Source organism: Rhodamnia argentea, chromosome 10, assembly GCF_020921035.1.
Source record: "Rhodamnia argentea isolate NSW1041297 chromosome 10, ASM2092103v1, whole genome shotgun sequence".
In the NCBI taxonomy this organism is placed as follows: Eukaryota; Viridiplantae; Streptophyta; class Magnoliopsida; order Myrtales; family Myrtaceae; genus Rhodamnia; species Rhodamnia argentea.
Window position 1 is genome coordinate 11,485,753 of NC_063159.1, and position 26,370 is coordinate 11,512,122.

General features: G+C 41.1%; 5 protein-coding genes, 1 long non-coding RNA gene and 1 pseudogene across 7 annotated transcripts; 3 read left to right on the forward strand and 4 right to left on the reverse strand.

The window, feature by feature from the left end:
- Window positions 1–211: 211 nt before the first annotated feature.
- Window positions 212–3,732, reverse strand: LOC115742635 (uncharacterized membrane protein YjcL-like). Its single transcript, XM_030677045.2, has 6 exons — window positions 3,319–3,732; window positions 2,892–3,118; window positions 2,377–2,487; window positions 1,569–1,724; window positions 1,124–1,365; window positions 212–581 (listed from the first exon to the last, which is right to left on the reverse strand). Exons 1-6 carry the CDS (start codon window positions 3,618–3,620, stop codon window positions 258–260), a joined length of 1,362 nt encoding a protein of 453 aa, XP_030532905.1. The 5' UTR covers window positions 3,621–3,732; the 3' UTR covers window positions 212–257.
- Window positions 3,733–5,751: 2,019 nt separating this feature from the next.
- Window positions 5,752–8,210, reverse strand: LOC115742640. Its single transcript, XM_048286077.1, has 3 exons — window positions 8,054–8,210; window positions 6,859–7,067; window positions 5,752–6,661 (listed from the first exon to the last, which is right to left on the reverse strand). Exon 3 carries the CDS (start codon window positions 6,654–6,656, stop codon window positions 6,012–6,014), a length of 645 nt encoding a protein of 214 aa, XP_048142034.1. The 5' UTR covers window positions 6,657–6,661; window positions 6,859–7,067; window positions 8,054–8,210; the 3' UTR covers window positions 5,752–6,011.
- Window positions 7,161–18,590, forward strand: LOC125316765. Of its 2 annotated transcripts, none has more exons than XR_007199852.1 (3): window positions 7,161–7,240; window positions 8,041–8,169; window positions 18,560–18,590. It is a non-coding gene; the product is annotated as an uncharacterized LOC125316765 (long non-coding RNA). The 2 variants fall into 2 exon arrangements; XR_007199851.1 differs by having other exon boundaries at window positions 18,556–18,582.
- On the forward strand, window positions 11,102–12,573 carry LOC115742638 (septum site-determining protein minD homolog, chloroplastic). The gene has a single exon (XM_030677051.2). The coding sequence runs from the start codon at window positions 11,206–11,208 to the stop codon at window positions 12,184–12,186; it is 981 nt and encodes a 326-aa protein (XP_030532911.2). The 5' UTR covers window positions 11,102–11,205; the 3' UTR covers window positions 12,187–12,573.
- LOC115742634 (probable polygalacturonase) lies at window positions 14,174–16,353 on the forward strand. The gene is made up of 5 exons (XM_030677044.2): window positions 14,174–14,535; window positions 14,881–15,001; window positions 15,122–15,296; window positions 15,396–15,466; window positions 15,636–16,353. The coding sequence occupies exons 1-5, from the start codon at window positions 14,212–14,214 to the stop codon at window positions 16,340–16,342; spliced, it is 1,398 nt and encodes a 465-aa protein (XP_030532904.2). The 5' UTR covers window positions 14,174–14,211; the 3' UTR covers window positions 16,343–16,353.
- LOC115742639 lies at window positions 16,615–18,576 on the reverse strand (annotated as a pseudogene).
- Window positions 18,591–19,971: 1,381 nt separating the features above from the next.
- LOC115742637 (glutaminyl-peptide cyclotransferase) lies at window positions 19,972–25,152 on the reverse strand. Its single transcript, XM_030677049.2, has 11 exons — window positions 24,722–25,152; window positions 24,163–24,219; window positions 23,993–24,028; window positions 23,640–23,704; window positions 22,551–22,614; window positions 21,599–21,716; window positions 21,397–21,494; window positions 21,017–21,087; window positions 20,891–20,918; window positions 20,487–20,541; window positions 19,972–20,164 (listed from the first exon to the last, which is right to left on the reverse strand). The coding sequence occupies exons 1-11, from the start codon at window positions 24,986–24,988 to the stop codon at window positions 20,043–20,045; spliced, it is 981 nt and encodes a 326-aa protein (XP_030532909.1). The 5' UTR covers window positions 24,989–25,152; the 3' UTR covers window positions 19,972–20,042.
- Window positions 25,153–26,370: the final 1,218 nt, after the last annotated feature.

A 26,370-nucleotide genomic window follows, 5' to 3' on the forward strand; every position in this document is an offset into this window, starting at 1 on the left:
TCTGAATTATTGCAGCCATTTTGTGTGGAGCAACATGTAATGCTGATCTTGAAACTTATATCCCACATTTATGTACTGCTACAAAACATGCACGTGCGGGCTTGCAAGCACAGTGACAAATGATGCAGGGGGGCAGGAGGATAGAAGCAGAAAGATATCTCAAGACTAACTGTGTTCACAAAACTCTTTTTTCTTTAAGTGGACTTAAAGATAAGTAAATCACAGCAAGATTGGCAAATAAGATGCTGCAGGTTCTTCTACATGTATCTCAGAACAGACAGTCCAAAAGCTATGCCTAGAAAAGTTGCTATTGAGACTCCAAAAATGCCGGCGAGAATTCCGGGGACAACCAAAGAATCCCATCCTTTGGCAGTGGCCATCCCGCAGGCTGTCGTAGGGCCTCCAATATTGGCATTGGATGCCAAAGTTAAAAGCTTCAGATCAAAGCGAAACAGCTTTCCAAATCCTAGGATCAAAGCTAGATGGATGCTCACTTGAACCAGAGCGAACATGAAGATGCTAGGAGCTGTGTTGATGACATTCGAGATGCTACCACTAGCTCCCACCACAGCAAAAAAAACCTGCAGAAAGAATTATCCAATTCCATTTAAAGCTACATCCAACAAAGAAGCTTGAGACCAAAGAAAATTTCACGAAACTATCCAGGGTAAGTGATGATAAATGAGAGTACCCAATCCGGATACTGCATTTTAGGATGTCAAATCCTCTAAGCCACACCAAGCTTAGATATTAGGATTCAAAAGCTTATGCTGGGGGAACTTCTGTCGGTCCCATCAAAAGAATCCCTGCGGCCATTAGTTTCTATTCTCAAAAATATAGACCCGAAAAAACCTGGGTTCAAAACTGGTTTTAAATAGGGCTGACTAGATTGTTTCATCAAACAACAGGGTAAATGCTGTCATATTAAACCTTGCAGGTTGTCCTGTGCTTATGATGGAACTTTAGGATGCAGAACACCAACAAATCTATAATTGCACTAATATGATGCATAGTACTAGTTTTGCTACAGGGCAGAGAAGATGAGAGATGAGCAACAGCAAGAAAGGAAGAATCAAATATTGCCTAGAGGCAAGGCTAAGGATAACCCTGTTTAGTCCATTACCTGCATCAGAACTAGCGAAATAGCATCACCGGAATGTGCAAGGGAACCAAATTGCGCAGGAAAAGTAGTTGCTAAGATGACAACTAGAGCTGTTACAATTGGCAAACCTCCTCCTCGAATTCCAGTTAACTTTGCTATATAAGTTCCAATTTTACAGATGGCAAATGCTGCAGCCACGGCTGTAGCAGTTTGTAGAAGAGGGATCTTGCCTCCAGAATCCAACTCCAGAGACACTGAAGCATCTGCAAACAGAATTTCCAGAAATTGAAGACCAATCAGATTGTGCTCCAATGTGATACTCATGAGCACTATTGTCTGAGAATTATGTGATTCAAGGAGTTGTATGCGTTCGAAAAAGGGTATACTAGATACTGACATGTTACTGCCTAAAATTTCTAAGAGACAATAAAAACTAGACAGTAGAGAAGGCTACATAATGCATTACCACTGGGTGATTTTGAAGTCTCAGGAGGTACTTTGGAGGCCAAGGCAAACAATATCATGAAGTACACAGCACATATGACATTGTCTGCAGCAACCCCAGCAGCCACTACTGATGGAGAAATTGAAAGAGCCTCGGAGATTGCGACATAATTAACAGCTACAGGAGTCATCAAGGGAGCAATATAAGGGAAGAGAAAATATCTGTCAGTCATGACATCAACTTCATGAAAGAAATGGACTATGTTTGACTAAATTATCAAGAAAATGTAGTTCTAGAATTAGGAAACCACATAATAGCTCAGGCATGTCTTGGCCCTTGAAAAGGGAACTCTAATACACAAAAGTATAAACATGAAAGTGGATAATCAAACTGGATAAAATAGGTCATGTCAGGCATTAGCTCCACCAGAACATGTTGTGAACTGGCAAACATATATATACTGGCACATCATATCAGGCGACTCTTACGAAAATTTGTTTGTCAAAAAGACAATGCAATATAACTAGAATATCTAAAATAACAAGAGACTCGACTATGGAAATGATCGAGCGAATTCATTATGCAAATTCTCATCAATGTTGAGTAAACCATACAAATTTTTTGTACACTTTTTGAAGGTCATGAGCCATAACTACGACAAGACCTGAAAATGGACAAAGAATCACATAGATGGGATGTCAATTGAGCAAATGTATCAGATAACACAGTCAAAAGCTGCCAAACTGAATGTCTAGTAAAGAGAAAGATCTGTTCCTCGGAGAGTTCAGATATATATAAAGATCTGCAACAGCATAATCTTAGGACTCACATCCACCAATATAACTTCCCATAAGAGCAGCAGCAATCTTCCAACTATCTTGACCAAGCGATCTCATTGGCACTAGCAGAAATGCCACTACAGTACCGACTACAGTGGCAACTGTGAGAAGTGGAAGAAAGAAAGTATTAATCCAATGAAGTCCAAGCAAAAAGATCATTTTATAATGTTGCAAAGAGTAATGCAGAGTCATAAATCTACAGTGGATAAATGAGAGTGAGTTGGCTATGGCCAGATTCGTTATTCTGGGATGAGTAAAATTGCTTTACTATATGACGACAAACTGTTGAATGGTATCGAGTGCTGAATACTTGTCATTGCAGGGAAAGAAATGATCAATGATTGGTAAGAGATCGCAGCCCCGAGAACATAGAAAAAGAAGAAGAAATGAATTAGGGAGATCATTGCAAAAATTGATTGCAAGGATTTCTTATTCTATCCCTGATGTGGCAATCCATCTTTGAGTGAGTTTCACCATATGCCTTCCTTAAAGCTACTGCAATTACCTGAACCGAGCAAGAAAGCCAAGAGCAACTTCCCAGTGGATCGAAATACACGACGCAAGTCTGCTCGGAACAATAACAATGGAATAGTTAATGGCAGCAGGAATTCCAACACTGTCGAGTAAGCAGGCGCTTCAAAAGGAATGATCCCGACATTGCTCGCCGCAAGCCCAATCAAAGTGCTGACCAATGCAGCACTCACCATACTTCCAATATTGGTCTTCTCAGACCTTGCATCAAGTTAACGAACTAAATCACTCCGTCTCTCTCTTGCATTGCCAAAAACTAGCACAAACTATCAAAATCGCTTGTTCGTCCCACCCTGTTTTTTCTTTGAAGCACTTATTTAGCCAACATACTCTGTGCTGAGTAGCTAAAATCTGACTGCGAACAATGCAATCCATGAAAGAGCAAGGAGAGATACCACTACCAGAGACCAAAAGCGCCGGTCGCGAAGAGAGCGGTCCACATGCCCCACTGATCATCGGCGCAGATAAGAGGCTGCTTAATCAGCGACCTCACCTTCCACGCCCCATTCAAGCTTCGGAGCGATGTGTTTGGCATTGTTGGAGGGGAAACGACGGCGCTAAATGGGGATGTGCACGCCTGGCCGTGAGCAACGAAAGTGGAAAGAACACCCGAGACCACAGGGCGGTGAGGGATGCGTCGTGGCGGCGGCGGAGACCGAGAGAAAGGCGTCGCGGGTGCCGCCGCGGTGGCGGAGGACCCCATCGATGGTGGATGAGGCGCGATGCTTGACTGCCTCAGAGGAGCTCATCAAACGGACTGGAGATTCTTTATCAAAATCCGTTGGCCCGCTGTGGCATTGTCCGTGATATTTTATCTCTGGCTTTTGTTGTTTATGTTTTGTCGGGACACGTGAGATCATTGGCCCGACAGTTATCTTCCTTTTCTTTTTACTTCGTGAGTGGAATCTAATCGTTTTCTCACCCAAGGAGCAAAAGCTTCCAAAGGGAATGGATCTTGTGCAATTCCCGAGAAAAGTATATTAAAAGTGTCATAATTTGTGTACGACGTTCACTTGAGTGCCATAACTTTCAAAACATTCACTTACGTGCCATAATTTTAAAAAATCGTTCACTTAAGTGCTACGTCGAAGTAAAATCGTTCATTTGAGTACTCCAAGAACTTTTCCGGCGTGCCACGTCATCTTTCCGGCGTGCCACGTCATCTTTCCGGCGAGCCACGTCAACTTTTTGGCATGCCACGTTAGCTTTCCGATTGTCACGTCAATTTTTTCGGTGTCCACGTCAACATGGCACTCAAGTGAACGATTTTTGAAAGTTATGACACTCAAGTGAATGTCGTATAAAAGTTATGGCACTTCTAGTGTACTTTTCCACAATTCCTCTCCTAAAAAAAAAAAAGAAAAAGTAAATTTGATTTATCTATAAATTAATGTTCTTTAAATTCAAGTAGTGTCGGTCGTGATGGGAGCCGTGGCGTGCTTATGCCCCGAGAGCTCGTCGATGGGAGCTGTGGCATGCGTCTGCCGCAACTCCGGTGGACGATTAGTATATGGATTGGCCGAATCGGTGTCAGCAATCTCGGTCGAGCATGTGGAAGCCATAGCTCTAGTCGGAACCCTTCTCTTTCTCTCTCGTCGCCCATTGCAATCGGAGAACGAATTCTATAGCCAATTGGGTTGCGAAGGCTCAACATGCTGGTGTGTTCTCTAGCAGTTGGGTCTTGTATCCCCCACCTGCTCTTCTTGATTTAATTTGCTCCAAAGCTAGGGACTTGTATTCAATAATTGAATATTATTTGCATTTCCTGACCAAAAAAAAAAAGAAAAAGAAAAATTCAAGCCGTATCAAGATTATTTTACATAGATAGCTTAGTACATATCTTATTTAAAATTGAATTTTGAGTGAAGATGAGGTAGCTTGATATTTATCCTTTGAATTTCAAATTACGTAGATAGTCGAGATCAGCTCTTCGCTCACTTCTTCATATATCAACTATAGATTACATCATTTTTTTGCCAGGAACTAACTTCATTCTCTCAAATCTGGAATATAAATATTTTGTGGTGCGGGCTAGTGTGCGCGACAGAGGAAGAGAGACGACTTGACTTGTATGTTTCGTGCAGTGGAAAACAACAAAAAGGAATTTTTATTGTGACATTAATTATTGAGTGACTAGAGGACACTTTCCGAGAGACACTATTTGTTTTGCAAGAAATAAATTATTTAAAATAAATTTCCTAACAATTATAGATTGCATCGCTTAAAATAATTAGTTAATTAAAAATATTTTTACTATATGATAGTGACACGAATAGTCCTCGAACTTTGGCCAATACGCAATTTGATCCCTAACTTTTAAGTTCAATGTGGTCCATGAACTTAATTTAATCTATACACTATACGAAAATATTCAATATTATCCCTGAACTTGAATTTATAGAAAGACGACATTCAACATTTTCATACAATGTAGGGATTAAATTAAACATATACCAAATATCCAAAAGCCATATCGAACAAATCAAAAATTTAGAGACGACATTATACATTGAGATGAAATTCACGAACATTAAACAAATTTAAAGTTCTTAAAGTTGAGAGACTATTTATGCCATCTACCCTCTCATGATCAATAATAATTTATGTATAAATATTATCATGAACGAAGCATTTATCTTTATAACATATAAGAGATTATTTTTTAAAAAATACTTTTCACGTCATTCATTTTTCGCGAAACAAATTACGCCTAAAAAATAACTTTTAACTTTTTCTTTATGATCCATTGAGCAGAGACAGAGTCACCCTATTACACTCGAGAAAGGGCCGTACCGGAATCTCGCACAGCACGTCAAGTTACAGAAAATCAAACATTCTGAAACCAGGAGGAACAGCTGATAATTTTCTCCATCGAAGAAAATTACACCACTGGAGTCTACATGTCTCTGATTGTCAAACTTCATAATTCAAATAAAGGCTTAAAAATAGCTCAAGAACCCCAGCAATACTACTTTTCTTTATCTGATAGGTAGCAAATGCAGCGACTTTGACGGATATATACACAAGAAAACCATCATCAAAAACCATAATTAAAGCACCCCTTTCAGACTGCCATGATATCTCGGACAACAGCCTAACCTCTGAGCATCCCATTCAGAACAATGGTGTTCACATCCCCATCTTCTCTTATCCGCAGAGAAGAAACAGCTTGTGCTGCAATTAGGCCAGGCGAAAGATCTGTAGAAGTCCAACCTCCATTCTTGATGAATTCACCATGTAGATCACGTCCATAGGTTCTATCGGAACATCCCCAGTCACCACCTCCAAAACTACCCCACTCAACTCTAGAATCTTGAGAATGTGAGATCCACCCAATTGGGTCAAGCGCATAGTTCAGGCTATGGTGACAAGGCACATCCGCGCTCCTTCCATCCATAAAGAAGTTAAAATGGCCATTGGAGTCCCAAGGATTAAATCCCTCATTTTCTTCATTTAAGACGATCTTACATGCATCATCTGAGTCTTCACCAAGTAGAACTTGCAAGGCAACAGCCTCGGCAATTGCAGCACCCTCTTCATCAAGCTTTTGCTGCTCCTCTTGTTTCTTCAGTTTCTTCTTTTCTAGCTCAGCACGAATAGCTGCAGATGTAGCGAGGGCTTTCTCCAGGCGTCTCTTTTTCTTCTCAGCCTGTTTGAGTCGATCCAGCTCATCCTTTCCCTGCTTCTTTTTGACTTTCCTCACAACAGGTTGCCCTTTGTTTTGTGCCAAGTTATCCATGATAACTACCAGACTCTAGTAAGTTCAGTGTTTATAACTGCTATTCAAATGGAGATTCCTCTAAAACATATCCAATTAACTGTTATTCTTTGAGACAAGTCTTCCTTTTGCTGAAGTATGTAAACCCTAAATTACTGTTTAGTAAGCCTAATGTAATGCCCAAATGTACAGAAACTACACCCACTCAGGTCTGTAGGAATACCTCATCTTACGGATGACACATTCCCAAACGGAAACAACAGGAGAGAGCAGAAGAGCAAAAAGGTAAGCACTCGAGTTCCCATCCCTTGGCATCATTCTTCCTAATTTTCCACAACCCTTGCACTTGCCCATTGTGCACTATAGGTAAAGACCAATGAACTGAACAGCTGAAGCGACTCTTATTGTCCAGATTTGAAAGCTCACATTGGCCTGCATAAGGTAATAAGGAAAAGAAACAAAGTCAGCCAACCATCAAACAGTATGGCTTGGCAGACGTGAAGGAAACCCATTATGGTAATAATGCACAATGCCAGAATGAGCCTGCCTTAATGGCAACTTCCAAGACAGATTTTTTTAGCTATGTTGAGACCCAGCAAGAGAAAGTACAAAACAAAAATTTCAAACTGCTCAATCCCATAAAAGAAAAGCATTTTGAAAAATAAAAGCACGATATTGGCTATAGATTTACTGGCTTCTGAAAAACTTGATGCATCTCCATCCGCCAACAAATACAAGATGGCACTTAGATGAGAGGAAGAAGCAGGGACAAAACAATTAATGGGAGAGAGAGAGAGAGAGAGAGAGAGAGAGAGAGAATTCGAGCCTACAACACTAAAAGCAGCATCCTGCAATGTAAGATCCTCAGGACACGGATCCTTCACAGTCATAAACTTTACTGTTTTAATGTCTCAATCAAAATCTTAATACTTGGGAAAACAGCTAATGGTTTCAATCCACAATTTCTATAGCATACAGCGAGGCTTAAGTGACACCTTTCCACGGAAGGATCTTGAATTGAAAGTGTCGTCCTCATGAAATCTCCGTATACATATCAAATTCAATTGGTTGATTCTCAATTATCCAGTTTCAAGCCCGCGCTCAAGCTATTACATACACTAGGAATCTGAACAGTAAAACACAGATCTAATCAGATAATACATCAGAACCCTAAATTGAACTTCATTTCCGAGCAAGCACATTCACCTACGAAAGCAAAACTCCACTGGACTTAGACAGGAGCAAAAGAAACGATTTCGAAGCGAAATTAACGTCAGATCCAAAATTCCCCGAACCACGAGACCGAAACGCAATAGACAGGTGAATTGACCCAAAATCCGAAAAGCCACGATCAACAAAGAACAATTCCTGAAATCCAAGCAGGAGAAAAGAAGGTGCAAAGGAGGAAGAAACCGCACCTTATGATGTGGTAGGAGGCGAATAGCGATCTAAGGCAATCTCCGTGGCGTAAAGCAAAGCAAAGCAAATCAGGCTTTGTTCGAGTGGAGTTCAGATCGAGAGAGGAGAGAGAGAGGTGAAAAATAATATATGAAGGAGGAAGAGGAAGCAAAAGCGATAAAGTAACTGATCACAGGAGAGCGGTGACGAGAACGGAGGAGTAGTCGTGTCAACCACGAATCCCGAGAGGACACGTGTCGATTTTCGGACCCGGGCCACATTGTGATTTGGGAAGGGTAAATGAGTCTAGGTAGTCTGACTTTTCCTTCTAAGATTGGCAACACTTTGGTGGACCTGGGTACACATGAGCCCAGTACATTTCACTGGTCGGATCACGTGGGCCCCAAAAGAAGCCCGTGCGGTTCAACGGATAAGATTCACTGTGCTCATAGACAACCAGGGACAACGAAGATTCTGCCTGGGAGCCGGGGTAATAACGTGTCAGCCTTGTGATCTGACACGTGGCACCTTCTTCCTACTTCACTATTCTATGAAGATAAGAGAGCGCGCATACGTAGGGCACCGTCATCCTTTTACCAAATAAATTACTGTTGTAAATGGTTACATGACATGTTGTGACCCTGTTTGTTTTCGCGAGTAGATGGTCCAAATCTTTTTGCTTGTGCGTACTAATCATGCTCATTATGTTCATTGCTCTTAAAATCTAAATGAGCATGAGATCAATAAATCAGTGATACACGGAATTACCATTTTGATCGTGCGATCCTTAAAGGATAATAAGAAAAACCAACTAAAATTCGTAATAAAGCACCGCAAAAAATTTTCGGTGGATATGAATGAAACACAATCTCGTGTTCCAAACAAATCGAAAGTTCGTGTTCTCGCGCAACTCAAGTTAAAACAATTTCATGCAAGTTACAATGGCTCCTTTTCTTTCGCAAAAAACGAATGTTTTGAAAAATATTTCCTTAAAAATGATCGCTAATGTCAGTTACAAAAATGAATGAACAAAAACTATTTTCATCATCCATAAAAATGTTTAGATATAAATTGTTGTCGATAATGAAAATATTATTTTTCATTGGCTAATTATTTCAAACGATACAAGTGATTATTTTTAAGAAAATATTTTCTAAATTATTTTTTTTGGCTAAACAAACAGAGTCTATAATTATTATTATCGTTCCACGGGATTGTTTAATCTCAAGAAATACAATGAAGATGGTGAAATAATCCTCGGTCAAGTTTTTCACTGCATCATCATTATCGCTTTTCACTAATCACTAGTGGAATCATGATCGGCAAATAATATTAGAGATAAGACGAGGGCATCATTTTATCAGTTTAGATTTCAATTGTGATGCGACAAGATTATCAGGAAACACATATGCATAACCTTACATGATTATTCTCATTTCCATCGTGCTTAGCTATAACTTTTGCACGTGAAATGAAAGCACGGCATCATTGTTAGAATCTCAATGAACAACTTAGTTTAGAAGCAACTAAGAATCGTCACGGTAAACGTGATCAGGTAAAATGACGGAAAATAATTTACCCTTCGTTCAACCAAATGGAATGGTTCTAATGTTATTATATTTTGGAAAAAAATTACAAGTAAGGCTCCAGAGGACTAATTTAGTCTCCAATAAAGGCTCATAATCGCTAGCATGGGCAATTTCGCCCGAGAGCTTCTGACTTTATCCAAATTGAAATCGGGGTCCGTGCTGACCAATTAATTATAGATGGCCAAAACCCTAAAAATCCAAAAGGGCCCAAGTTAAATTTATTGATTTAGGCGTTCTCCATCTCCTGCGACCTTTAAGTCCATTGCCTGACACCAAATCGCTCCTCGTCCCTCTCAAGTCCCATCCTTGGCTAGAACAATCGTTCATCCGGACAAAAAAGTTTAGTAGGCTGTCACTGCCTCAGGTCAATTATGGAAGCTAATCCAGTAAAGAAATTTGGGGTGAGGATGCTAATATCGTACGTCTGGGATTCAACTCCCGCTATCTATAAAGAGATAGAGTAAAAGTCAGAAAGAGAGAGTTTTAGATAAGATAAAAAAAAAAAAAAAACTAGATACAAAACATTTCCATCTTTTTTTTTTTTGTTGACAAAAGTGCCTTGCTTTGGCGACAGGAATAATCACGTAACACCCTAGTTAGTGAAGATTTGGCCAATTGGCAAATTCGAATTGTTATTTAGGACTAAGGGTGATCGATTCCATAATGGTTGGTTCCTACCCTAGAATTGAAAACCGCCCACTAGGGATCGGTTTTGCAAAATGTGAACCGTGAACCACCCGTTCGTTCCATGGATCCACTCGATAACCGAATCATTGGTCCGGTCCGGTTTCTTGTTACGGTGCTAACGAGCACCAACATCGATTAAAGAAGAAAAGGGAACGAGTCCCTAGCAGTTGAAGGAGGAAAATTTTCAATATGCAAGATAATAATGAGGACAACAACTTAGTACCATTGCCAAATGAAAAGTTTTCAATATGCAAGATAACAAACATTGTAATATTTGCAAAAGTTATTCCAAAAGGTACACATCCACTTTAGTGCAGCTATCTAGCTAAGCCTAAACCAACGTGCCACAATTTCGTTGTGTCACTCCATGTTCCTTACTTCATGAAGTAAGGTATATCCCAAGTTATGCACTCGAATTAAAAGAATATGTATTTGTATTATATAAAGGACCGGTCCAATTGGCCCGATTGGACTATTCTCACCTAAAATCGGGAACCGAATCGGTACCTGCCGGTTTCAGAAAATTGGAACCGGAAACTGGATCGTACCCATCGGTTATCGCCCAAAATCGGCTAGTTGAGTATGATCCGATCCGATTTTGATGGATCATGATTTTTTTGCTCACCCTGTACTAACTTGATTACTTCAATCCTCTCTTTTGAAGTTTCATGCTATTGTTTTTCAGTTAAAAAAAGGGGGAAATTACAAATTCTTCATTCAAGAGAGGGGGAAAAAACAAAGAAGAGAAGAAATATCGCTGCCCGCTGAACATACGCACTTGCTCCGTCCACACTGGGTCGCTGGCTCAGCCTTGCACCTCTTCCATTTCACTCGCTGATCAGCTCTGCTCCGCCTTGAACCTCTCTCGCTCTCACTCACTACCAACTGATCAAGCAATGCTTTCTCTCCAACTCTCCGCCGCCACCACGCCCAATCTCTCCTCGACCTCAAAGCTCTTCTCTTTCTTCAATCCCATCAAAACCCTTAAACCCCTCCGGCCCAAACACTCCCCGCCGATCCAATCCGTCCTCCAGTGGAACCGGAAGCCGCAACTGGCCGGCGAAACCCCTCGAGTCGTCGTCATCACCTCCGGCAAGGGCGGCGTCGGCAAGACCACCACCACCGCCAATGTCGGCCTCTCCCTCGCCCGCCTCGGCTTCTCTGTGGTCGCCATTGATGCTGATGTCGGCCTCCGCAACCTCGACCTCCTCCTCGGGCTCGAGAACCGCGTCAATTACACTGTGGTCGAGGTACTTAATGGTGACTGTAGGCTTGATCAGGCTCTGGTTAGGGATAAGCGCTGGTCTAATTTCGAATTGCTATGTATTTCGAAGCCGAGATCGAAGTTGCCGATTGGGTTCGGTGGGAAAGCATTAGTCTGGCTTGTTGATGCATTGAAATCTAGGCAAGAAGGGTCTCCTGATTTTATACTCATTGATTGTCCTGCTGGCATTGATGCCGGTTTTATCAACGCGATAACCCCGGCCAATGAGGCCGTGTTGGTGACAACTCCCGACATAACGAGCTTGAGAGATGCGGATAGGGTCACTGGGTTGTTGGAGTGTGATGGGATCAGAGATATAAAAATGATTGTGAACAGGGTCAGGACAGACATGATTAAGGGAGAGGATATGATGTCGGTTCTCGATGTTCAGGAGATGCTGGGATTGGCTTTGTTGGGGGTGATACCGGAGGATTCTGAAGTGATCAGGAGTACCAATCGAGGGTACCCTCTTGTTTTGAACAAGCCGCCGACATTGGCAGGTTTGGCTTTCGAGCAGGCTGCTTGGAGACTTGTCGAGCAGGATAGTATGAAGGCTGTGATGGTGGAGGAGGAGCCCAAGAAGCGCGGGTTTTTCTCCCTTTTTGGAGGCTGAAGTTAAGGTGTTGATAGGGTTGATGGTGCTTTGAATTCATGTGGAATGAATTCTCGTGGGATGGACGTTGGAATGTTTCCAAGTACAAGTATCTGCTTGTGGATCGAAAGCTGCCAGTCACTTGTCCAGGAGTAGAAAAAATTGTGAAGCTGTGTATATTTGGGTCAGTGTGTCTATCCCTTCTGAGTTAATGATTTTTGTGATGGGAGATCCTTTCTTTTCACTTGTTAGCTAGATGACTAGGGCCTGTTTTTCTTCGTGTTCAATTGGCTTTTCTTCTTTAGCCCTATTGGTTTGGTTGGAGTACTTTTTGTGACTGAATTAGGAGTTGCTGGGACGATAGCATTCTTGTAGATCAAGTTGAATTGATTGCATTAACTTGAGGTACTTTCTTGTGAATGCTAGATTGATCATCCATGGCAGGCTTCAGTTCAAATTCCTCCCTCCCTTCGAAACTCGCACAAACTCGCACAAATGCACAATAGAAACTCAAAAGAATAAAAAATTCATTTCTCGTCAGCAAAATATTTGATCTTCTCATCCTAAAATTGATTAACTTGCTTCCAACGAGCAAACAGGAGATGTGGCGGGTCATTTGTGGACCTGAAACTGGCTATTATCCACAAAGAATGGGTGACTCCACAAAGAATGTTTATATTTTTAGGTTGGTGTTCGTTAGTGTGCTTATCTTACAGCACAGATTTGTATGTGCTCATCTTGTCTCTCACCAAGTGATGAAGATGTTTCTCGTGGTTTAGGAGGTCCCTGTCCTGTCGTCGTAACACTTGCAAATTGTACCTGGACTGAACTGCCTGACCACCGGAGCATTATTAACTTTTTCGCCCGAATCATTTTTTGTGTCTTCTGCTTGCTTATGCCGTTAGATGTGTGTGCATGGCGCCGCACCATTGTCGAATGAGGATTGATAGGTTAGACAATGCCACAGCAACATCAAGGTCTATGTAATTCTGCCCGAAAGATTGCTCGATGGTTCAAGATACGAAATGGCATGCTGCCGATGGATGGAACCAGTCCTGGATTTGATCATCTCGATGGATTGCCGGACCTAAGAGGTACGATGGTGGTCATCTCGTCAATTTGCGACCGCTAAAAAGGTAGTGGAGTCCATGACATACTCAACTTGGAGTCATTTATGAAACGCGATAATCCTCAATCATTTTTCATTACGAACTATACTGGTTTTGAAGACCGGAGCCATCAACCACTCGGCCATCTCTCCAAAAAACGATTTCTATTAGTATCTTTATTCTGCAGACCATACTTTTCTAGTCTATGGCCTTAGTCAAGTTCTCAAGTTAGGTTACGTGCCCTCCCTGCCCTTTTGGACATTATAACAAAAATGAAGGATTGGACAGTGCTCTGTTTCATTGTGTCCTGGCGACGGTTCTGTTCTAGGGACCAATTACCATCGAAACTATTTTTCTCGATTACAAAACATACGACCAAGACTGCAAATTTCCCAAAACCAGCAGCAAAATCATATGTCGACATCCGGAGTTCCCAAATTCGCTCGTGGAATTAGGAAGCTAGTAATATTTAGTAGGAGTATAATAGCAGATAGTGCTTTGGATGGGAGGGTAGATCAAATCACGTATCATTTACTAACGCTTTGGCCGGAGAATCCGTGGTCTCCATATTCTTCCTTTATACAGAGCTCAAATACCTGCCATGACTGTTGCTGCATGCCATCCAGGTTGGTCTTTACTTCCTTTCACGACCACGTTTACAAAAGGACCAATTGAAGGGACTCTGAAATTAACCCTGACTTAAGAATCCTGGCGAGTAAATGCAGCCCAGATTTGATTCTATAAATGAATATCCGTTTGTAACTTCAAAGACCATTTTCATTCATTTACGTCTTCGTCTTCATCCTAGTCCTGACGATGCAGCTCTTGATTTCTAAGGTTCGTCGATTCGTTCGTTATACCCTTCTCATCGTTTTCGGCTTAATAGGCTTAATCCGTCTTCTGCGTTCTTCCTTTTCTTTGTTTTGTTTCAAAACAGATGACCATGACGTTGCCGAGGGTCTTGCCGTTGCTGCTCCTCCTCCTCCTTTCGTCCCTGCTCCCTACGAGAGGAGGAGAGTCGTATGCGGCGATCAGTTGCCGGAAGCACAGTGCGTCGCTGGTGGATTTCGGAGGCGTCGGGGACGGGAAGACGTCGAACACAGAGGCGTTCAGGCGGGCGGTTGCAAACCTGAGCGGGTATGCGGGGGATGGCGGGGCGCAGCTGGTGGTGCCGGCGGGGAAGTGGCTGACGGGGAGCTTCAATCTCACCAGCCACTTCACGCTCTACCTCGAGAAAGACGCCACTCTTCTGGCATCCCAGGTATATGCTTGTGTGTGTGGTAACGCTGACCAAGCGCACAAGAAACAACGTTGTTGGCTTTGCATGGTTTATCCGTGGAATCACGTCGCCGGCCGCAAGCAAGATCTATCGTCCGATTTTTCACGAGAATGTCTAAGGATATATAAAATCCACTTGACTAAATCATCAATCATCCCTTTCGTAAAGCATAGGGTCAGGCTGTTCCATCTGTTTTGTTATTATATATTACCGAGCATTTGTTCTTAACTCTTCGTGTGTGTCCATGTACACAATGGACTTTGAATATATAATGTGCGCATGCGCCGTGAATAAGTACAGGATATATGCATTATATTGTCTGTACAGGATGAATCGGAATGGCCGCATCTGGCTATCTTGCCGTCATACGGGAGAGGAAGAGATGCTCCCGGCGGACGGTACAGCAGCCTAATTTTCGGTACAAATCTCACTGACGTAGTGATCACAGGTATATATACTTGGTCAAGATTTGGCTTTGTAATTGAGTTCACACTTTGATAAGATCTAATCATCTGAATTTTGATTAAATTTCTGGTCGAGAACTCTCTTGAATGTGGATTTTTTGCAGGAAATAATGGCACCATAAACGGACAGGGTGCTTACTGGTGGGACAAGTTCAAGAAAGATGAACTGAACCTGACTCGACCTTACCTTATCGAAATCATGTTCTCGGATCGGGTCCAGATATCTAATCTTACCTTGCTTGATTCTCCTTCGTGGTTCATTCATCCAGTTTACAGCAGGTTTGCCTGCTTCTCGTTACTGCAGAAATTTATCTTAAAATGTGTTTGAATCTTTTGTTGGTTTGAGACTGCTGCTGACTATTAAAGCGATGATTGCAGCAATATTTTGGTTCAAGGGCTAACCATCCTCGCACCAATTGATTCTCCGAATACTGATGGAGTAGACCCTGGTTAGCCTTCTAGTTTTATTGCACCATGATTCATTTCCATGTTCTTTCTTGCCGCTTCTCAAGTTCCAGTTTACAGGAGCTGCTGTTAGACTGAGTACAACTTGGAAATTATCTTGTTTTCAAATTCAACTCATAAGTTCTTAGCTATTAGTTTGATTCCAATCCTCAGATTCATGCACGAATGTCCGAATTGAGGATTGCTACATAGTGTCCGGAGATGACTGCATCGCAATCAAGAGTGGCTGGGACGAGTACGGGATTAAGTTTGGAATGCCGACACGACACGTGATTATAAGACGGCTTACTTGCATTTCTCCAGACAGTGCCACGATAGCTCTTGGCAGCGAGATGTCTGGTGGAATCCAAGACGTTAGAGCCGAGGATATCATGGCCATCAACACCCAATCGGGGGTCAGAATCAAAACCGCTCCCGGAAGAGGAGCCTATGTCAAGGACATTTTCGCGAAGGGGATGACAATGAAGACCATGAAGTACGTGTTTTGGATGACGGGTGCCTATAATTCCCACCCTGATCCTGGGTACGATCCTAAGGCGCTACCTGTGATCCAAGGCATAAATTACAGAGACATCATGGCTAGCAATGTGACTTACTCGGCAAGGCTTGAAGGAATAAAAGGAGATCCTTTTACTGGGATCTGCATTTCAAATGTCCATATTGAATTGAGCGAAGAACGGAAGAAACTACAGTGGAACTGCACGGACATAGCAGGAGCGACGCACAACGTGACTCCTGTGGCTTGTCACCTGTTGCCCGAGAAGGAACCGGCGATAGACTGCCCTTTTCCTACGGATAGGCTGCCAATTGAGGATGTGCAGTTGAAGACCTGTTCTGTTCCTTACAACTATGTTCGCTAGTGTTTGCAGAGTTTTAAGAGTGATGCTTCACAAGAAACTGTGCGCCGATGCGCTAGAATTGCTACAAACTTGGAATGTCTGTTTGGTTCCGGCTTCGTATGATCCTTGCAATTGTGCAGAATCATAAATGATTTTATCTAGAGCAAGATTGTGGCAGGACAATTTGTCTCTCCTCCTCGTAATTACGAGAAGAAAACAGAACCAAACAGATGTTTCCTGCACAAGCACAAGAATTTGCCTTCACCCAATTCCTTGCTTCTAGATCAAACCAAACCAAATGGGGGCTCTGTGAATGAAATAACCCATAATTTGCAAACAGTAATAACTTAACCTTTCAAGTTAATGTGCGGATAATATAACATCTCCTATTAGCAAATCCCTCGTCTCTAGCATGCGAACTACATCCCCCATTTTAGGCCTGTGATTCATATCCGGATCGACGCATCTAAGAGCAATCAGAAGAACCTGCTTGAGTTCCTTTGAAGAAGGCCTTTCGGGTATTTTAGAATCAACCACATGTTCAGTTCTCTGGTTTGCAATCATGAACTTCAACCAATCAACCAAATGTGCCTGTCAGCAGAAATCAAATTTTAGGTCGATGAGCCCTTCGATGTTACCATCTGTCACCATTGCAGACTTAATTGATTTGCAGTTCCACAGGCGTTACCTGGGGTTGACTTTCATCTACAGAGAGCCTCCCTGTTACTATCTCCATCACAAGTACTCCGAAGCAATAGACGTCGTAGGCTGGTTCTGCATAACTGAGGACTCAGAGGAATTTGAGTCAGTCATATGAACAAGTACGTTTCATGAATTCGCTAGATAAAAAACTGATGCTTGATCAGTAAACTGTTTTTACCACGATTCTTCGCTTGACACATGACTCTGCGCCGGTTCATAGAGCTCGGCCAACCCGATATCAGAGATCCTCGGGTTCCACTGATGATCAAGCAGTATGTTGCTAGACTTGATGTTGTAATGGACAACCTTCGGTTCGGTGTCCTCATGAATGTAGGCCAATCTGCAAGAACTTGCTCCTCAAGATAGCGATCATAAACGACCGTAAAAATCTAAGTTTAAGCTCAGGAAACGCACCCTTTCGCCGTTCCTCGGATTATTTCTATCCTTTGACCCCATGTTAGAGGAATTTTTTTTCCACTAAAGTCTTGAAGCCACTGATGCAGATTGCCATTATCAACATACTCATCGACAAGCACCCTGATGTGATGACGATTCAACTCAACATTTCCACATTCTGTCGAAAGTAATATTAGACCGGTGTGTACGTAGATGTTACCTGTAATCTCCTTCGGCGCAGTATCCGAGCAGCTTCACGAGATTCTTGTGTCGAATATGCGATATCACCTCTGCTTCTCGCTTGAACTCCTCATCTTCCAGACTAAGGAACCACAGAAGCTTTAGTAATATAAGCCAAGACTTAATTTTTTTTGCAATTGACCAACCAAAATGAATGCGTTTATCCGGACTTAAAATCAGTTCCAGCAGTCACTAACTTATTCCATGATCTTCATAGCATGGCAATGCTCTGAAACTACTCAATTCCGATATCCATTTCCGAGGCCTACCATTGATCGCCGAACAGATTCAATTTTCATTAATTTATCAGGAATTCCTAAATGTGTCCAGCTACAGAAGTTTAGTACCTGCCGCACAGCAATCTCTTCACTGCCACTCTTACATTGTTCAGCAAAACCCCCTGGTAAACAACCGCATGGTCTCCGCATCCAATCACATTCTCGACAGCGAATCCATTCGTTGCGAATTTAATCTCATCGAGCGTGAACCTCGTCTTCCCCACAGCTGATTCTGAATCGGCCAAAAGGCTCGTCCGGGCCGGAGCCGCTGTCCACCGATCAAACAGGACGGCTTCCATTTCAACCTCGGAGAGGCGGGACGAAGACAGGATCCTACCATCGAACGATGAAGCTCTTGGAGCGACACAAGGACTCTTTACCGGGGCGTAGGGGATCGACAGCCAGGAGCGAGGCCTGGACTGCTTTCTGCGGTAGCAGCAAACCAAGAGGATGGAAATCAGAAGCGAAACGATAACGACGACCGAGAGCGCGAGTATTTGGATCTGCAACTGGAGTCTGGAGAGTGGCCGGGCCGGGCGTGGTTCGAGAGCTGTTTAGCTGAATGCGACGAGTTCGACGGCATGATTTTGACGGTGGCTTCAATAGAGTGAGAGTCAGAGAGAGAGAGAGAGAGAGAGGAGTGAAGGCAGATGAACAGAGCTTTAAGTTGAAGTGGAGAGTCAGGTTGAATTTCATACGGAGTTTTACTTTTCAATATGTGTCAAGCTGCTTTCAGTGGCGCGAGATGCTAGTACTAACTAACCAAATCTTCGTTCGTTCCCAATCTTCTCGGAGAAGAGCGGTTCTTTTTCCAACGGCCGTTGAGCCGTCGCTGACCTGGACTCGAGACCTGTCGTTGTTCAGTGTTCCCTGGTTCATCGTACCGATACGAATCATAGTTAGAAGCAATATGATAAATTACACTTTCTTTGTTTCGCGCAAAATATATGATTTAAAAAGAAATTTTCTAAGAATTATTATTTGTCTCGTTTGCAAAAATGAATGAATGACAAATACTCATCACGAAAATATTTAGACATAAATTGTTATTGATATTAGGATCATTTTCAATCGATTAATTATTTTGAGAAAATTACCCAAAAAAAAAAGTCATAAATCTATTGTAATTTGTGTCAATTCAGCTTTAAATCTTTTTTTTTTGGCCAATTGACTCCTAAACCATTTGCATTTCTTCCGCCGGTCGTCATACGTAACGCTAACGTGGACAATTTTCATTAATATACTAGTATTTTTTTATTTCTTCTCTTTTTTTCCTAATATGGCAGGCGAGAGGGTCGCGGCGACCCTTGCCGGCCACTTTAAAGAAAAAAAATATAAATAAATTCAAAAACTATTAAATAATTATTAGAAAATGTCTACGTCGGCGCCCACCGTGTCACGTAAGACGGTCGACATCCATATCAACGATTATCAATAAAAAAATGATCGGATAAACTGAAATGGGACAAATGCAAAAAGTTTAGGGCTCAATTAGCCAAAAAAAAAAATTAGGATGAATTGCCATAGTAGTTGTAATAAGTCTTAAGACATTTGTGGTAATTTTCTTCAATTATTTTTAGAAAAATATTTTTCAAATCATTTATTTTTTACCAAACAAACGGAAGTTTAATAATTCAAGAAAATTCGTGACGTGATTAAGTACGGTGAAATACTAAGTTCCATATGAAATAATAATTAGCTTTATACGCTCATTAAAGATCGCACAAAACACCAAACTTTTGCTAGGCCTCATATGCTGAAACTACGTGGGTTTACATAAAATTCTGGCAGTATGGTCGACGCAGTCAAATTGGAAATTGTCGTTCATTTATCTCACGAAAAGAAAAAAGCAAATCGGTGTTCCTCTTATTCTTGGGTGATTATATAATTAATTCCCTTGCTGGGAGACGGAGATAGAAAGCCCGTCTTCAGTGGGAAAGTCGACCGGGTTTATGGAACAGATGAAACGCTCTTACCGATCTAAACCTCATAGAACAAGACATTCTAGAAGTTTTCTATACCGTAATGGATTTTACCCCGAATTTTGCCAACTTGTTTGCAGCACAACTAACCATAACTGTGTAGTGAATGACTCCTCTGTCAGACTATGGCTTTCCGAAATTGAAAGGCATCCGCAGGCACATTCGCTCGATGACTCCATCATCAAACTGCCTTTTAACAGGATGCAACCGGATCTCATAGAGCTTCGGCCACCATTTTCCAGTTACTGCACACAAAACATCGATAAATGAATAATGTGGCATGTAAAGAAGCATGACCACGAGTATGAACGCTTGAGACCAGCATTTTCACCACAGCTCTTTCGCTACAAAAAATGCAGATTAGGGTATTGCAACAATGTAAACCAGGGCAGAAAACTATTGACAAAGTCTCATCTTAAAGCATTGACTATGAACACACATCTGCGACAGAAGAGCATGTGACCTTTTCAGTAAATTGATCACCAAATGGGTTTTGCTTGTAGAGATACGGACTTGAGGCTATGAAGAGTACATGCTGGAAAATGCAGGTTGAATATGAGAGCTTACCAAAAAGGCGCTTCTCTTTGCTATCCCATGCTATGCCGTTTAAAACATCAATTCCCTGGCAGATCACAAAATGCCCACATGTACAAGACAAGTTAAATAGACAGTAACTTTTCATACAATAAGTGAACAGATGAAATAATTAATTTTCATACAGTCGGAAAGGAGAAATTTTTTTTTGATGAAATGTTGCAGATAGGCATCACTTGTCACGAAAAATGACTTAAACCCATGCAGGTCATGGACCAAATACTCTATTAGATTTACAAAAGGCCATCTCATCCAGACACAAGCGTTCATGCTTTCCTGGCCAAGCCTTACCTGAATTTCCCAAAAAGAGCGTATACGGTATCAAAGCTGGCAAAATTGAAAATTTTAGGTTGTATCATTTCATCTCAATTACTTACATTATATCCAGCTGTTATCAATCCTTCCCTGCAGAGTAGAGAGAAATACAGCAAGTTATTAATATCATGAGGCAACTCAACCACTTTCAGCTTGTGAAAAAGCATCAAGGGTCCATGAATTGACACCTCAAATTTTGAAGAAGTATCCAGCCTATTACTTTGCCATCTTTATAAGAGATTCTTGCAATGCAGTCACTCTGCACAATACGCAAAGGATAATCCAAGAGATTTAAGGCAATGGTTTTAAGGACGATCCCATCATTTAGGCGAAGTGATCATAGTAGAATATCAACTTAACAATGTAACGTATAGCATTTTGCACATATTAACATTGCTATGAGTCAGAGAATAACAGTGTTCAAGTATTTGAAACTCAAAGCGGGACTGTTCTTTCCTTGAAATTGGGACTTGAAGCAGAGAGGAAATTTTCCAAGCAAGGTAAGATTGCCATATTCACATGTCAGGCTCTCTCCCTGCCTACAGTACTGCGGGAAATAAGTCTTTACCTGCCATATGTTTGCCCAAACTTCCCCGTCAATATACTCCAGCTCATTTAGGTTGTGAACTTCATGAGTCCTGTATCTGACAACCTGTTTACCCATGACTGCAACGAAGATTGCTGCCTATCAGTATAAAAACTCTCTCTGTCAAAGGAAAAGGTCGCAATGATGGCAGAGGCTTGGTGGAAGAAGGGACGAGTTAGAGCACCTCTGAAATTATGAGGATCAATCTGATACAATGTTGAAGTTCCATCACTTCCAAATAATATTTTTCCATCAGTTGCTAGTCCCCAACCATCTTGCATCTCATGAGTGAATTTTTCAAACTGCACCGGAGATAAAAATGATGGATGAGTTGGTATCCAAGAATAACCCCACTCATGAGCTCCGACAGCGCACCATGAGGAAACAAGGCAAGATACAGAGAGTTAACAATGGCAACGGCAAAGGCAACGTCAACAGCTGGCCACTAAGGCAATAGCCATCAGAGGGAGAGAGAGCACAGTAAAACATCACAAGTTGAAAGCTAACATCACCTAATACAAAAGTATATGCAGCAATAATGATAATAAACTATAACTAAATCTTCTGGTATAATGAATCTGAAAGGGGTCGATTCAATGTGAAAAAAAGAGAAGTTATTTTTTCATTTCAACTGCAAAGAGGAAGTATTTTCCCAAAATCGCTTATTTTAAGGGTGTAGACTCGGTTAAGTCATATGCAACAATTCCTTCATACTAGCACTATGCCTTATCTTCCATGTAGATAGCACCTTAAATTTCATAATGTTCTCAATACCTTCAGTCTCTACATAAAATTCACAACTGCATACAGGCAGCTGCACAAAGGAAGTAGTGGTCAGGCAACTTTTGAATAGTTACATTGTCAGATAGAAAAATCGATCATAAACTTCGAGCAAATGGCTATCTTTCTATTGCAGCCTTTGGGGGTACAGAATAGCCCGTAAACAGGAATAAGCTATTTCTTAATCTGAAAAGAACCTGTCAGACAGGCTGATCCTAACGACTCCCTAAAGATCAGAAGACGACTTATGCCCAAAAGAATTTCAGAGCGCTCACTTCTTAAAACTCATTTAAATATGCCAGCAACAGGAAACTTAATTGTCATAACTATGTAAAAGTAAGAGGCGAAGCACACACTTTGCTTAAATTATTTCTGTCATATATGAAACCAGTTTTCTCCAACCAAGTTACTTGAAACAGCCTACACAAAAGGATGAAAGATACAAAATTAGCATGCAGAGTAGGATCTTAGAAGCAAGAGCAGTGCAAATCACAAAGAAACAAGGAAATATGAGAAATAGCAAAAGTAGTTCAGATAAAAGCGAAGAATGGATGTATCATAATGGGGAAAGCCCATCTTCCTGACACAAACAATTTTCTACTGATTTTCTACTTTAAAACAAATTATTTCATTAACAGGATCCTACTAGACCACTCCACCAACTGTTCAAGTTGTTCAACAACTAAATATGCGCTTATGAGGACTGGAAGGAAAGTTTTAAAACTTATCCTCCTCCAGAGAGAGATAGGGGTTCCACTCCTCCGTTATAAACTATCGAATTCAGTGCAACCAAACTAATGTTTACTTTCTCAGAATAAGGAAACATTACGAGGAGTAATGCTCAGTCATACTGTAGGTCCAAATAGTCATATTACTTTCAAATATCACGGTTTTTAACTCCTAACATCCCTCAATTCTATATCTTATTACTTTGATAAAAGATTGTTGATGTTCTCAATTCAATTGCTTTTCATTCTTTTCTAATAACAGACATTATTTCATTTCACAACAATTATAAATTCACAGTGGCACTGGCACAATATTTTGAGTTGCGTGTCTTGAAAATTAACTATAATATCCTATTAAAATGCAACTTCCGTCTCTGTGTTCTTTTTAAGGAAAGGTCGAATTCCTGAATTTTGTAACTAGAAGATTTGTCAATTGGATTAGGTGCCATTTTGTGTCATTTCACAACAATTATAAATTTACAGTGGCACTGGCACAATATTTTGAGTTGCGTGTCTTGGAAAGTCCAAATGATTCCCATTGTTCTATAGGACAATGCAGATCCCTTTGTTTCCGTCAAGTATATCAATGAAAATGCTCAGCCAAAAAGATAATCATACATAAGTTCAAGGTCCTTCTACACTCGACATAATGCCAATACTCATGAACCAACATCAACTTTACCTTGCATAACACCAATGTTACACATTTTGACATACCTTTCATCAAGAAGAGTCAAACCTTCCCCAAAGTAAGATCCACCCATCATTTGTAGTGCCTCAACCTATAAAAATTTGGATGGTTGGACTGGTGAAGCCAGATTCAAAATCTAAGAAAAGCTGACGAAGATATAAGAACACCGGTAATTAGCAATCTACTCCAAGCGACGTACTCATGAAAATTCTATGATATAAAAGATGAATGGTTCAATTTTCAACTATCTTGTCCATTTCATTCTAATATCCATGAAATTGTCACTGACGTTTCATATAATTCCAATTGGATCTAACTCAAAGAGCTGCACACGAAAGTTACATTCAGGCAATGAGAGAGAAATAGCATAGCAACGCACCATCCCACTTTGGAGAGCCACCTTTCGAACTGATGACTGGAACAGAAAAGCAAACAGTTGAGAGATGAATCATGTGCCAAAATTACAGAGTTGCATTATGGCATGGAAGAAAGTAAGAACAAAAGTGAAGGGGAACCCGGTTGAGTCATGTCCTCAGACAGTGGACTAACCTGCCCAATAATACCAGTCGACTCATACAAAGTATCATTTTCCGCATAAAGAAGCCCCTGAAATTCACAAATCATAAGCATAACGACAATTTGCAAAAGGAAGCAAAGTCATTTGAATTGTAACATTAAATTGGCATCACAATTTTTGTACTGCTCGCTTTCCGCTCAAACATAAATGAACAGCTTGCAATATACAATCGAAAAAGAGGTAAAAACAACCCCCAATTCCACAATGTGCAAGGTTAGAAGATGTGCATAAACTTGCTATCAGTAACCAGGACTTCTACAATTGCGCAAAGTACCAAAGGCGATTGGAGTTTTTACACGTGCACAGATAATGTGTCCCAGAAATGGTCTCAACAATCTACGAAATTAAGCAATACCCGCAGTTGTGGACAGAATTTGGATGAATTGCTTCACAAAACTAGTAAGGTTAATACAGTCTATTTATGTCAAAGAAATCGAAAGAATAAACGAATGGCATCGAATGGAGAAATTGATGAGAAATGCCGGAGAGTGTCAATTTAGCCTACATCCAGCGAGAAATCAGTATGAACACCTGAGTGAAGGCTTGGGGATCGTGAGGAAACTCGCGCACTACTTCGATCGAATATACGGTCGGTGACACATCGCCGTTCGTGAAAATTCCCCACCTGTTCGAGTAAATGCTTGCGAAACCGACGACGAACAAAAGCAGAAACACCGGAAGCACCAAGGCGACCCTCCTGTATCTGGAATCAGGACGCCGCGAATGAGACATGGGGTAGACCATGCCGTTGTCAGGCTTGATCTTGGGTCTCCTGGTGATCTTTTTCTTGGCCGCCATGAGTTGTGGATCTCATCGAGAAACAAAGGAAGAATCCCTCACGAGCTCCAAGTGGCTGGTGCTGCGAGGCTCGTCGGCCACGGAAGCTTCACTGTGATCTAGGCGACGGTCGTTTTGGCATCTGAACTGGGAGAGGTGGTCAGAAACGAGGGACAAGACAACGTAGAAACAGAACAAGGGAGTGGGGTTTGGTTTGGAGAAAATATTTTACATACGTGCTCAGTGGGGCAAGGTAATCTCAAAATTTGGGCGCTTATTTTAATGTTAAAATCTTCAAAATAATTATTTAAATGTCAATTTTTTTTTAAAAATGCTTACTTCAGTGCCAACTTCAATTTGAGTTGACGTGGCTCATCGAAAATTTGACGTGGCCTATTTTTTATTAGTATTTGAGTTGACGTGGTTCGTTGGAGTTGGCATGGAACTAAGCGTTTTTTTAAAAAATTGATATTTAAATTATCATTTTTAAAGTTTTGACATCAAAGTGATCGTTTTTTAAAAAATTTGGCACCTAAATTTTGGCACTCATTTCATGGCCGCTCTCAAAGTACACGTTGAGAGGGTCGTCAAAGACAAAGCCTTAATGTTTAAACTTGTGGCTGACAACCTTAGAAACCGAAGGATGCGAGGAAGCTGGGGCATCTCTCTGACAGTTTTTGATTGAGCTTCGATTACCTTTCAGACTTGTCTGTTGTTGCACTTCGGCCGCCTGTTTGGCCTCCTTTATTTCCACGTATATTTTGCCTTTGGGTTACATCGCATAGCTCTCTTTTTTTCCTCACCCACGACACCCTTGCACCCCTAATGACATTCCCTAATGTCATCATGTGTGCAAGGCTTCTCCTTGTGGTGTCTGGTTGAATTTTGTAAGCTGCACTTTGGTTAAGGTTAATACATATCTTACTCTATCAAAAAAAAAAAAAAAATGATCGTATTGAAAGTTTTACCACTAAAATGAGCATCATACACAAGTTTTAGCACTTCTAGTGTACTTAAGCCGTGCTCGGTGTGATTTTTTTTTTTCGAAGGTAGGTAAAGGGACAAAGCCGAGGAAAAAAATTATCCAAAAAATCTTAAATCTATTTATTTTTATCAATTTAACCTTAAATTTTTTAATGTTGTCAATTCAATCTTAAATTTTTTCATGTTTTAATAAATGAGTCCACCATAGTCCGATCCAAATTGACCAACTTAACCCATTTTGATTTATTTATATGCAATACAAATTTAGTGACCTATATCCGATCAATCCATATTACTAAAATATTTTCATATATAATACAATTCTAGAAAAACTCATACCCAAATTAAAGTGCTAGCCCGGGGTGAGCGAGCAAGAGGTCAAGTGAAGGTGAGAGAGTCATACGGATGGGTTGCATCTA